The sequence below is a fragment of the Aedes aegypti genome, unplaced genomic scaffold, assembly GCF_002204515.2.
Source record: "Aedes aegypti strain LVP_AGWG unplaced genomic scaffold, AaegL5.0 Primary Assembly AGWG_AaegL5_hic_scaff_1407_PBJ_arrow, whole genome shotgun sequence".
Classification (NCBI taxonomy): Eukaryota; Metazoa; Arthropoda; class Insecta; order Diptera; family Culicidae; genus Aedes; species Aedes aegypti.
The window spans coordinates 9,790-24,401 of NW_018734843.1; the positions used below are offsets into that span (position 1 = coordinate 9,790).

The window sequence follows — 14,612 nt, forward strand, 5'->3', positions numbered from 1 at the left end:
ATCTTAACATCACTACATTCCGGAACATTTTGGGGCAATGCTTCACCAGAAAGCGATCGTTCGCTTTCGCCGGATTTCGAACGACGTTTTGCGCACTCGGACCGCTACGAAATCCTGCCGGCGTCGTATGACAAAGAGAACCAGATGATGGACGAGGAGACTCGATTGTCCTTCTCCAGTAGCACCCCAAGGATGAAAACGGTCGCTGAATCCAGCCTGCTGGACGAGAACAATTCCAACAGTTTGTCCATGATGATGAACTCCGATTTGAACATAGTAGATAAGAAAAAATCCAATACTGAAAACGCCTGGCCTAAGCGAAGCCACAGGCCAAAAGAAAGAACCTAGAACATCATTTCGGAAGATGAGCTTCCAGGAAAATGTTCTTACTCCCAGTGATGGCTACAAAGCGAATTCCTCTTCAGAGAGCAGAGCGAGAACTTCACTTTCTTTCAGTAACATTCGTCCCATTTCGACGAAATCGTTCTATTCTGCTAGCACTGAGGTCAAAAACCACCCAGAAACCGGCCGCGAAAACCTTCTCCGACGTATTCAACCGTTTCCATAGAAGAGCAGCCCCCAGGCGATCAGGCGGCCACTGTCGAAGGTCTCGTCAGTCGTCCAAAAACCGAAACAACGCACCTCGTCTCGGTGGAATCAATAGAGGCGTGTTTCACAAAATCAAAAAAACCCTCCACCAAAGCGAAGGCAGCCAAAACGGCAGTCAAGAAACTTTCCACGAGTCAAATTCTGGAGTCAACGGCTTCGCTGTTCAACAAATCTCTTCAACCATCTCCCAAAACGGCCAAACCTCCCGTTCAGTGTAAATCGGCTCCGACGAGTCCTCAGAAATCCAAACCTCTCAAGCTTCAGATTGAGCGAATCAAGAAGATTCTGAAAGACTGTCGGAACAATCCATCGAACAAGCTCGACCCCTATCGTTGTCCAAGTCGATGACTAATTTGGCGGAAGATTCGTTTTACGAGGATGACGCGAGTTCCATAGGGGACGGGACCGACATTGATGATGATGACGACGACGATGCAAAGTCCGATTTCGGTGGCGGAGGGAGGAAATTCTTCAAATCCAGTTCAAACCGGAGAATTAAACGGGAGTAACAAACTGGCCAACAACATGACGGCCACGGTGCAGAAGGGAGGCAAAATTGCACTCAAGGGCAGTAAACCCAGGAAAAGGAGGCACCTGTCGATGTTTGAGGATGGTGAGTAAGATTGTTAACATTTTGGGGTCCGGGATCAAGATATAGTTGTACATATCTCTAGATTTTATTCAGCCGTTTCTCAGCAAAGGCTCAACCAATTTTTGAAATAGTTTCCTGTAGTGAGCCGGATCTTATTCTTGGCACTTTTGATTCACTTCGGCAGTGAGGTTTTTTGAAAGCTACGAAGCTCATATTTGCGTCGTATTGAAGCGCCTTTTATTGCAAAGTTTCAGACAGTTCGGCCGAGAAAAAACCCCGATGCCAAAGTGAATCATGGGAGTGCTCAAGTAGTTCTGCACCCTATCAAGTTTTGTTCGGTTGCTAAAAATGTTCCTAGGGATGTTCAAATATTGTCTAGAGCTATAGAACAATACATTTTATTTCAGCACGGAAGATCGGAACGATACTTCGGTCACCACACAGTTATGGATAGCTCACAGACATTGACAGCTCACAGACATTGACAGCTCACAGACAGACAAATGACTGGATCTCGTATAAAATCGTACCCCGGCTGTTTAGCCCGGCTCTCCGTATAACACCTTCCAGCACATTCTATTGAATAACAGACACGAATGTCATCACCTTGTAGTCCTTTTTTTTTCTTAGCAATGGGGGGATAATCTGCTCAACAGACCCCGGACCCTGAAGGTCCAGTAGTGTGGGGTTGGGGGCGAAATCGATTAGTCTTAAGCCGTTTTTCGTTCGTCAGCCGGTGGGCGCTGAACTTTCCAATAGTCGGTTTGAACACCTTATCCTGGCCAACCTAGGCGTTTAGATCTCCTATATTCAAATCAAAATTTCTTTAACTTTTATGACGTCAAATTGACTGAAGTCAAAAAATTTGATAATGTTAATTCAAAATAAAGTACAAAATTCATATTTTAGGAATGCAATATTTTTTTGCAGTTCAACACTTTTATCGAGTATGAAGACGAAAAAAAATTTTTTGGTTGAAGTTTTAGTACTACAGTTAACTCTCCCTTACTTGATATTCTGTATCTGCATATTTCCCCTTACTCGATGGAATGCGCGATCCCTTCAATCTAGCATACTTTGGAACCTCTGTAAGTCGATGCCTCTCTAACTCGATGTTTCCTAACTCGATGCGATATGTTTCAGTCTACTTCTCTATGCAAGTTTACTTCTCTAACTCGATATTCCCATGACAATTTTCAAATATCTTCCAAATGTTAAAAAATTTCATAAATTCAATAATTGTAATTATAGTGATAATAAAATGAAGGTTGACAAGTCATTTTAGGGTGATAAAAAATTGAGTTTATGAATACTACGCAAAAAGTGTCACGTTGCTAAATATACTAAAAATTTACTATTTTTCATATTTAATTTACTATTTTGAATGTATTTTGTCGAAATAATGAAAACTTCAAAAAATTGAAATATATATGTTATGTATCTCGATACCTCCCTAACTCGATGGTCCCTTCAATATCGAGTTAGGGAGAGTTGACTGTATTCAATATTACATTTTAGAAATTTTGATGATTTTGAACATGAAAAACAACTCTTGTCGCGTCATGTCGCCGCCATTTCGAATATTGAACATCAAAAGGATCTTACAAAAACCGTTTAAATTTTTTGCAGAAATTCGATGATTTTCAAGTTAGAGCTATTTAACGTTCAACGCTCCGTCATCGTAATCATCGTCATCATCGAAACTTCAAAAGCAGTTTTTCTGTTCGAAACTAAAAAATATTGGATGAAAATGTGTTCACTGTGTTTCGGTTGGAGAATAGAATACAGTGAACACTTTTTCCGGTAAATTTTCTTGATATTGTACGAAAAAACTGCTTTTGAAAATTCCGAAATCGATGAAGGATCCTGCCCCCTTAAATAATTCAATATTTCACCTATATTTTAACGATATTTTTCATACAAATTTATTTAAAACATATTTATTCACTGTTCACACGCATTTTGACTCGGGCATTTTGTGCATTTGTTATAAAAAGTAAAAAAAAAAAAAACAATTTAGTTACTTAATATGTGAATTATACTTCTGAAATAATAAAACGCCAAATAACAAAAAAACAAATACATATTTCATCGATTACATCGATAAAACTAGTTTAGGCAAACTTCATTTTTTCCGACCATTGTGCATCGGCGTGGAGAAAATTTAATATCAAAATGTTTGAAAATTGGGACAGAGCCTACATCTTAGCTTAGTTTAGTACAAGCACTTCCTCAGTTATTGAATAAGAGCATTCTTTGCTAAAGTTGCTATTTTCGCATTTATGTCTCGAGTGGCTGGTACGATGATACTTTATGCCCAAGGAAAGCACGGAAATTTATTCCAGAAAAATGTGTATTTTGGAAAAAAATGTGTAACACAAACTCTCAAAGTTAACATGAAAAAAATCAAGAACGTTTTAAAATTCTATTAATATATGTGCTAATTAAGACTTGGAAATTGTTCTGGAGGAAACTTTGGAGGAACCCCTTCAAAATTTCAAGAAGGTATTACTGCAGGAGGTCCGGGATGAATCCTAAGAGTATATCTTGGAGGAAATAGGGCGATATTCAAAACTGAAAAGGCAATAGATGGCTCTTTTTCAGTGGTAGTAAAAACGAAATCCTGAAGCAAAAAAAGCACCACGGAAGATGAACTAAACACAAAAAGTAATGTAGGTATTCACTTTAAACTTGATTTCTAATCACTATTTTTTAATCCAGTTTCCTAATTGCAAGTAATTTACGTTTTTCATTATTCTCCATACGTTTTGGCAGTTCTTCGACTACCATTCTTCCATGCGCTTGTGTTGAAAGTTTGAGAAATTTGAGAATCCAGCGTAGCGCGATCAGTGGGTGGAATACAAACAACAGTGTCGTCGCTCGGCGGCCAGTGAAAGAAACTGAATGTTCGAAAGGTTGTTGCCTGTACTTTTTGTCGCTGGCGCCAACTGTTATCGTTTAAGAACAAATAAACAGTTGTTACTCTATTGTTGCAGAATCCCAGAGAAATTTTTGAGCGAATCCTTGAAGAAAAGCATTGAGCATTTTCTGTAAGAACTTCTGGAGTATTACGTAAAGAAGTATATTGAAGTATCCGTAAAAAAATGTTTGAGAAGTTCTTAGAGCGGCTCTTAAAAGAATCTAAAAAAAATAAACAAGATTTTTAAATAAATTCCTTGTTGAAAAAAAAAAAATAAAATAAAAATAGAAGGATTACTTGAAAAAAAAAAAAAACTTTTAGAAAATTGGAATAATTACATGGAATATCAATCGATTTTCGATTTTTCTGCTGTTTTGGAAAAAAAAAATCAGTTTCACTTAAAAATGAAATAAAATTCAAGAAGGGGGGCAGAAAGGGGTTATTGTGAAAAATAATGAAAAACATGAAATTTGGAAACTTTGGACGCTTATATCTCAGAAACAGCTTTGCATAAAACTATACTTACTTCGGTAAAGATTTGCCCTGGCCAAGAACACAGGGTTTGACGGTGCCAAAGTAGAAGGTGCACCATAATAATACCCGTCTGTGAAACATATCACCTTCCCAAAACTTTGACACGCCTCTAACCGTTCATGATTTATCATGAAACGGCTGCATTCAGGCGGAGGATTTGGTAATATGTTTCGGCATATTATCAGGTCCTCTTCGAACGCCAGGGACCGTAGTTACTTATAAACCAGTGCTGGTTGTTCAGTGCGCATCGTACCTTCGTGCTGTGCGTACACGAATTCTCTCTGCTCTTGGAAGTTTTCTTAAAAACTACCTAAAGCAATAAAACAGTACTTTTCAGTGCTACAAAAACAGTACTTTTCAGTGCTAAAATTAAAAACGGTACTTTTCAGTGCTACTAAAACAGTACTTTTCAGTATTATTTTTTCTACTATTGATCCCTTTACGACCCTTGTTTGGACCCGTGCCTTCGATTTTTCGTTGGACCCGTTGGCGAAAGCTAGCGGTGGTAATCCTTCTTGGACACCGTCTTGGGAAAAAACCTTTCGAAGGTCACGTCTTCTTTCGTTTATTAATTAAACATGGTATCAACAACAAACAAAAGGAAGGGTGAATCTCTGAATTCACTACTTCCTTCCAAAAAAGTGGGTTTTAAAACTGTCACTACACGTGGCAAGAATGGAAGAAAGGACGCTTCCCCGGAATGCGAACTTTCTTCCAAGGGTGAAATGAATAATTGTATCGAAATGAGCAATCAGTTCGATGCTCTAGACAAATTTTCCGAACACCAAATCGAAGCAGCTTCTAGCCCAGGCTCTTTGATTCAAGTGAGGAAGCAAAGAGTGCCGCCTATCGTGGTCAGTTGTTCCGAATTTGGGGGATTTAGGCAGGAGATCTTGAACTCCATTAGGGGAATCAAGGTTTCCTTCCAAATCGCAAAGAAAGGAGACTGTCGCGTTTTGCCGGAAACTCTTAAAGATCGTGAGCTTCTTCTCAGACATCTTGAAGAGAAGAAGCACAAATTTTTTACTTATGACGACAAAACTGAACGTTTGTTCAAAGTTGTCTTGAAAGGTCTCTCAAGTGACTATAAATCACCTGAAGAGATCAAAAATGGAATAAATGATTTACTTGGATTTTCCCCAGTCCAAGTAATCATTATGAAAAAGAGAACCCAATCTGGCATTGTTCGGAAAGGGCTTTCTCAAGAATTTTATTTAGTTCACTTTAACAAAAAAGAACTAAATAATATTAAAGCTTTAGAAAAAGCAAAACTTTTGTTTGATGTCCGTGTGACATGGGAACATTTTCAGAAACCTGGAGGAAATTACCAGAACCCCACTCAGTGCCGTCGGTGCCAAAAGTGGGGTCATGGTACAAAAAATTGTCGCATGGATGCTAAATGCATGATTTGCGGAGGTTCTTCTCACGCCAAAGACGTCTGTCCAGTGAAGGAAGATACCACCAAATTCATATGTTGTAATTGCGGGGCTAACCATAAGTCCAATTTTTGGAATTGTCCTTCACGCAAAAAGGTCATTGAGGCTCGTGCCAGGCAGATGAAAGAATATATCCGTTACGATAACGGTCGTTTCCGGAATTTGCCTGGTAGAGTATCGAACAATGCTCATTTTTCAGTTAACGATCGCTTGATCATGAATCATACCCATCAGGAAGATCATAATCATGCTCATTCACAAACTAATTTTAATCCGTCGGGTAGCCGTTCGAATGTATCTACCCACGGTAAATCCTTTGCCGATATCGTAGCAGGAAATTCGAACTCCTCCCCTGTTCGATCCATGGGTACCCATTCTACTTATTTCAAATCAAATGGAAAAAAACCCTACCGCCACAGGTAACTCCGCTTCTTCGTCTACCGGAAATTCCAATGGGAAATCACATGACATGTCTGCCTCTGATTTTAATTTTCTAACTGAACAATTGAATCTAATGATTGATGCAATGTTCAAAGCCACCACTATGACTGAAGCAGTCCAAGTAGGTGTAAAATTTACAAATCAAATTGTTATTGGATTACGTTTTTCTAATGGATCCAAATAATAATTTAAATATTTTAAATTGGAATGCTCGTTCTCTGAATGGTAAAGAGGACGAGCTGTTTAATTTTCTTACGGTTAATAACGTGCATATAGCAGTTATTACCGAAACGTATTTAAAACCTGGATCTAAACTCAAAAGAGATCCTAACTTTTTTGTTTATCGTAATGATCGACTTGATGGGGCATGTGGGGGAGTTGCAATCATCATTCACAGGCGTATAAAACATCAACTGTTTTCAACATTTGAAACTAAAGTTTTTGAAACTTTAGGTGTTTCTGTTGAAACACAGTTTGGTAAATATACTTTCATAGCTGCCTATTTGCCTTTTCAATGCTCTGGACAGCAAGTTAATTTGCTCCAAACTGACTTGCGTAAATTGACTCGCAATAAGTCAAAATTTTTTGTCATTGGTGACTTTAATGCCAAACATCGGTCATGGAATAATTCTCAAAGTAATTCCAACGGCAGAATTTTATTTGATGAGTGCTCTTCAGGATATTTCTCAATTCAATACCCTGATAGCCCCACATGTTTTTCCTCTTCTAGAAATCCATCTACGATTGATTTGGTCTTAACCGATTCTAGTCATCTTTGTAGCCAACTGATTACTCATGCTGATTTTGATTCTGATCATGTCCCTGTTACATTTCAAATATCCCAAGAAGCGATTCTCAATCCTATCAGCTCCACTTTCAATTATTTACGAGCCGACTGGAATATATATAAAACGTATGTTGACTCCAATCTTGATGTTAACATTTCTTTAGAAACTAAACTTGATATTGACAATGCTCTTGAAACTTTAACAAATTCAAAATGTGAAGTAAAATTTGAATCCGTGATTATAGACGATGATCTTAAACTCTTGATCCGTCTTAAAAACATGAGGAGAAGGCAATTTCAACGCACTCGCGATCCTGCTATGAAAATTATATGGCAGGATTTGCAGAAAGAAATCAAGAAACGTTTTGCTCAATTAAGAAACAAAAATTTTGAAAATAAAATTTCTCAATTGGACCCTGGCTCTAAGCCCTTTTGGAAATTATCGAAAATCTTGAAAAAACCTCAGAAGCCAATACCGGCATTGAAAGAGGAAAACAAATTATTACTAACTAATTGCGAAAAAGCTCAAAAACTTGCTATGCAGTTTGAAAGTGCGCACAATTTTAATTTAGGACTTACTAGTCCAATTGAAAATGAAGTTACTCAGGAGTTCGAAAATATTCTCAATCAAGAGAACGTTTTCGAAAATGCCTGGGAGACTGATTTGGAAGAAGTGAGAACTACTATTAAAAAATTCAAAAACATGAAAGCTCCTGGCGATGATGGAATTTTCTACATCCTCATCAAGAAACTTCCAGAAAGTAGCTTATCATTTTTAGTTGATATATTTAACAAATGTTTTCAATTAGCATATTTTCCTGACAAATGGAAAAATGCTAAGGTTGTTCCAATTTTAAAACCAGACAAAAATCCTGCAGAAGCTTCTAGCTATCGTCCAATCAGTTTGCTTTCCTCCATCAGTAAACTTTTTGAAAAGGTTATTTTGAACAGAATGATGGCCCACATCAACGAAAATTCAATTTTTGCCAATGAACAGTTCGGATTCCGCCATGGACATTCGACCACTCATCAACTTTTACGTGTAACAAATTTGATCCGTTCCAACAAATCTGAAGGCTATTCTACTGGTCTTGCTCTTCTAGACATAGAAAAAGCATTCGACAGTGTTTGGCATGAAGGTTTGATTGTAAAATTAAAAAACTTTAATTTTCCAACATACATTGTTAGAATAATTCAAAGTTATCTGTCAAATCGTACACTTCAGGTTAATTATCAGAACTCCAGATCTGAAAGACTTCCTGTAAGAGCTGGTGTTCCTCAAGGCAGCATTTTGGGACCAATATTATACAATATTTTCACATCTGACTTACCTGAGCTATCTCAGGGATGTCAAAAATCTTTGTTTGCGGATGACACAGGCCTCTCCGCCAAAGGACGAAGCCTGCGTGTCATCTGTAGTCGATTGCAAAAAAGTTTGGATATTTTTTTCTTCATACTTGCAAAAATGGAAGATTTCTCCTAATGCTTCCAAAACCCAACTAATAATATTCCCACATAAACCAAAAGCTCTTTATTTGAAACCTTCAAGTAGACATGTTGTCACGATGAAAGGGGTTCCAATAAATTGGTCAGATGAAGTTAAGTATCTAGGGCTCATGCTAGATAAGAATTTAACTTTCAAAAATCACATTGAGGGCATTCAAGCCAAATGTAATAAATATGTAAAATGTCTCTATCCCCTTATTAATAGAAAATCAAAACTTTGTCTTAAGAACAAGCTGTTGATATTCAAACAAATTTTCAGGCCAGCCATGTTGTATGCTGTACCAATATGGACTAGCTGTTGTAATACCAGGAAGAAAGCTCTGCAGAGAATTCAAAATAAAATTTTGAAAATGATTCTGAGGCTTCCTCCCTGGTATAGTACCAATGAGTTACATAGAATATCCAATGTTGAAACATTGGAACAAATGTCAAATAAAATAATCAATAATTTCAGGCAAAAATCGTTACAATCTTCTATTGCCACGATTAATGCGTAATATGTTTAGATTAAGTTAGGTTAAGTATATTCAAAGCGTTTTTTTTCTCTTATAAGCAGGTGAAATCAACTCACCTGTAAAAAAACTGAACTGCTACGGCAAATGAAATGTAATATGTTGTTAACAAAATGTTAATAAAATCTTAAATATGTTTTACCAAATTAGGATGATAGTGTTGTCAAATAACACAGAACACCTAGATATAAGAAATGAATGTAATGTTTGGAATGATACTAATAAAGAAAAAAAAAAAAAAGTGCTGGTTGTTGATGGTTCAGTTCGTTTACACGAGCTGTACAATCCTTTGTACTAATCAGTAATGGTGGTTAAGTTTCAAAGCCAACGTGTGTTCAATCGTTTGTAATGCAACATAAGCATGTGTGTTTGGTGAAACACTGCGTTACACTCGTCGTTATAAAATTAGTGATTGTGAGGGTGCTAATAATGATGTTTGAAAAATGTATGGTGATGAGAATTTGAAAATGGCATTGGAAGTGATTGTGATAGTTTTGTTAAGTATACAAATAATAATTATATGAACCCTACTAGTTTAATGATGGCCATAATACATTTTGCAATCATTTCTCTGAAGATAAACACTATTGCCTAGTTATTCACACATACAGTGCTGTTCTGAATAATAGCAGCGCATGTCGATTTTCATACAAAATGCTCAACTTTGACATGCTGTAGTTTTGTTCCCTTTCAAGCAATCGAGTTGAAATTTTCTCCACAGAACTACAAATATGCCCAATTTTGTAAACACAAAATCTCAAAATTTTCTAAGCCCCTGCCGGAAAGTGAGATACTAGGTGAAATTGTTCGAAAAAATAGCAGTTTTAAAAATTTGAATTTCGGCTTGACATTATAGTTTTAAATTGTATATCACTTACAATTGGAACAATCTCCTCCTACTTATCAAACCTACACCTAAACCGAAAATGTTTAAAATATTTGTAGAAGAAAAAAATTAAAATGAAAAACTGCTATTTTTTCGAAAAATTTCACCTAGTGTCTCACTTTTCGGCTGGGACTCAGAAAAAACTGAAATTTTGTAGTTACAAAATTGATCATATTTGTAGTTCTTTGGAGAAAATTTCAGCTCGATTGCTTGAAAGGGAACAAAACTACAGCATGTCAAAGTTGAGCATTTTGTATGAAAATCGACATGCGCTGCTATTATTCAGAACAGCACTGTACATGATAAAAGTGTTTATAATGACAACGAGTGCAGAAGAATGCATCGAAGTGATTTTTTTACTGTAACTTTCTTGACCGTAGTGCTAAATCGTAGTTTGAATAGTAATTACTCCACAGCAACAAAAATAATGACAAATTCAAATTGAATATCTTTTAGTTTCTTAGGAATGATAACAGATGGTAGATGGTAATAACAACGAATTTATATGAAAATGTGTGATGTAATTTTGATGAAAGTTTGTAGCTGTGATAGTGAAAAGTGATATAATGGAAAGTTCCTATATCTGAAGTGTATTACGAAAGTTTATGAGTGATAATTGGTGGTATACGTGATAGTGTCGAAAATTAAAGTGTCGATAGTGAGTGATAAAATGAAATGGGGAATGAGGACCTTCTGATAAAACTACAGTTAACTCTCTCTTACTCGATATTCCGTACCTCGATATCGAGTTAGAGAACCATAACAAAAGTTGGTTTTCATGGCTAACTCGATGGTCCCTTGGATCGCAGTTGCACTGGTTTTGTGTTCTGTAACTCGATACCTCCCTAACTCGATGGTCCCTTCAATATCGAGTTAGGGAGAGTTGACTGTATTTCGTTTTTCACTTTAACCCCTCTAGTAGTATTTCAGGGCTTATCATAGTTTGATAGTAGTCTGAACCATTTTCTGACCCCAGAAAACAGACAAAGGATTAAACGAATCTCTGGTTTGAAGGATACTTGGGAAAATTTTTAGAGGAAGGTTTTGATTTTTTTAGAAGAATTAATGTAGAGTTGTTCATGAACTAGTGCATCATGATCATTTTTGAACAAATTTACATGCGGTATTATAGGCGATACTTTTCTTATGCATGTGCTCCCTTCTCAGGAGTTTATTTGCAGATTCTCCCCTTGTGAAAAAATATATATTTGTTACAGAGCAAAGCAAATGTTCGACATCGCCAAAAAAATTTCCATAGGTTTGAAACGATAAGTTTATCCCTGTTTCAGAAATCGACCTTGCATCCGAACAGTTGGAGGTGGATTTTCTCATCAGTAAGCTTGTCGGTTCTCAAACTGAACCAGACGCAGAGCCAACCCAGCTTCAACAATCCACTCCCTTGAAAAGTGGCTCAGGACCGGAACCACAGCAAATAGCACCCCCTACGGTGCAGGTCGAGTTAATCGATGCGTTCCACAGCGAAGTCAGCAACGACGAACCGATCCCAGTGCAATCGAATATCATCTACGTAGATCGGCTATCGCCTCTGCTGAATGGAGCGACCGGGGGAACTTCTGAAGACAGTTCATGCAACAGCTCACGTGATGGCAATAGCATTCAATTCGACTATCAAGAATCTCCTACGATGCAAATCCGGACTATGACGTCGTCTTTGAGCATAACGCGTGCCTCTAACGGTATATCTTATTTACAATGTTCTAATATGGTTGATTCAATTCCAATTATCATTTTCCAGTATCGATTAAATTAGACGACCAGTCCCAGATGGAGTCTCACAAACTTTTCCCAATCTTCTACAAGGACCACCAACGAATGGTTGCAGCGCAATCTCAATCGGAGGAAGTTTGTTACGGTCTTTTCGATATGATTCGCAGGAAACCGAAGCGATTACGAACCTCCAGGGGTGTGGGTTCCAATCAGTATCAAATCGATGCCGGCCAAAAGGAATACGGCGCCCAACAGTGCCCGGATTGTGGTTTGCTCTACACTGTTCACGAGCCGGAGGAAGAGTTGATCCATGAAAACTATCACAATTCTTTGCATATCCTTAGGTTTCCCGGGTGGAGCAACGAACCGGTGGTAGCTAACGTCCCGGAATGGGATGTTAGCGGACGAGTGTTGGCCATCGGTATGACTGCCAATCAGCACAAGCTCCAAAAGGTGCAGGAGGTGCTTGCGGTTATGGATCGAGAACTGGGCTACGTGGAACCCTGTCAGCTAGTGCTGGGTTCGGTCGTTTACTTGGCCATTGCAAAGGGCACAATACTTGGAGTGTGTGTGGCTCAACCACTGCAGCATGCCAATCGCCTGCTGACAATCGAAGGACTCGAAGGACCGTTCGATTGTTGCACAATGGAGACCTATCCAGTGAAGTAAGTTATTATTATTATTATTTATTGAAATTCGTCATTATGACAATCATCTTTTATGTTACATGATCCAAATTTAGAAATTTACGTTTAGTTTACCGTTTTATCTCAAATTTATATTATATTCCAAACACTCCACTTTTTATAGCGATTTTTCAAGAAAACCTTCAAAATTTCTTCACAGGATGATCAATTCTTCTACTACTGAAGTCCTTCTCATTTAAAAGTTGTAAAAATATCAAATCTTGGCTTCGAAATCGTAACTATTTCAAATATGTGTCATGTTCAATTTTTTTGAAATCTTTAAACTTCTGAAAAAAATATTTCAAAGAAAATAGCACACTCTTTGAAGGCTCATCACCATGCACATGGAAATATTACCCTATTTGAAATATTTACATCCAAATTCTGGGTGTTTTTCGAGATAGAGTGCATATTGTTTTAATCTGAGTTACACAAACACTTTCACACTTGGGCACTTGTAAAATTTAGCGTGGTAACAACTATAGGGGTACCGGGTGCAGTATGGACACCCGGGGCAGAATGGACACCCCCTGTATCTTTGCATAAGCGAATACTTTTACACTTTGAATGCAAACAATATTTCAGTTGCCTGTCGGAGGAGTAAATTATCCACTAAAATTTCAGAAAAATTTTTCAAAACATTGATTTTAAATAGAAAAATTGAGCATGTTTTTATTTCCCTCCCCTTGGTTATGCGACCTTGCCGCGATGGGAGGGCATAATCCATTAGCCCATATGATGGAAACCAAAGGCGTAACCTGTAGTGGTGGTATCACATTTTGGCATTTTTTGCTTAAAGCCGCGTCATAATTCATATGGCATAGACGCAATAATATCTCGGATGTGATCCAACGGACATTCTGCGTCATTGATAGAATTGATGCCCATTTCAAATAATTATTCTATTCGAAGTGGACATTAATACTATTGGTGACGTTCAGTTTGCCTTTTGCTAACCAGAATGATCCGTAGCCACTCTTACTATTAGCTAGCTAGATACATCGTTATCATATACGACGTAGGGAATACATAGGAACTCTTAGGAAAATGACTAGTAGATTCACTGAGTAGAAATAAGTGGCGACAATCTTATTTTAATATGATTTTTACATTGCCATAATAAGAAATACCTCTTTTGTAACAGCGGTATAAATAATCTAATTCCAGCTTCATTTTCGCAAAATTTACAAGTAGAAAGTAGGCGTTGTGAAGCATTGCATTTGCCACCGAAAAGTGAATCTTGTAGGAGACTGTAATAGAAGCCTAAGGTAACTTTACTCTTCAATATTCACTATAAAAATGACTATAGAAAGTAAGACGCTGAGATCGATCATTAGGGTACACTTGCTAGTTTCGAAAAATTGTTGAACAGACAAGGAAAGCGACTTTTTTCTTTAAGGATATATGAACGTAATGACCAATAAATACTTTTAACAACAAAAAATGAAATTAACTAGAACTACTACTAAACAGCCTAATTTTGTTAAGACTTGACACTTGACATTTAAGACTCTAATCTTACGTAAAAGACAATAGTAATCAGAATAGCACTTGTATGACAAATTATTCAAAACCATTTCGACTAGACAGTATTAGTAATGCACTACTATTTCAAACAAATTCTACACTACTATTTCAAACAAATTCTAATGGAGCTGCTGATTTTCATAATGCTTCCTTTTCTCAGAAGCAAGGGAATATGGGTACTTTTCAAAAACTACCACGTCACAATACTAATAAAAAACAGTGTTCATGTGGGCGCCATTGCCTAGTCCGTCTGAGTATTGGTCCTGGTAAAGGGGAAGCTTGGCAAAAGCCAGACCGAGGGTTCTGCCTTGACAAGTTAAGCTGTCAGGCAGCTCCAACTGAATACCATACAAAAAAAAAATTGAGCATGTTTTTATTTGTTTCGAAAATTATAACATTCACACCTCACCAAATAAGGTTTCAGAGGCAAATGACTGCAAGTTGACCG

General features: G+C 37.3%; 1 protein-coding gene across 1 annotated transcript in view; it reads left to right on the top strand.

Moving 5' to 3' along the window:
* LOC5568392 (N-acetyltransferase eco) overlaps window positions 1–14,612 on the top strand; it is a gene marked incomplete at its 5' end in the record, with an annotated part of 15,812 nt that continues 1,200 nt past the window's right edge. The window contains 3 exon segments of the mRNA XM_021856242.1: window positions 1–1,222; window positions 11,513–11,920; window positions 11,980–12,616. Of these exon segments, the coding sequence (XP_021711934.1) occupies window positions 1,024–1,222; window positions 11,513–11,920; window positions 11,980–12,616 (1,244 nt within the window).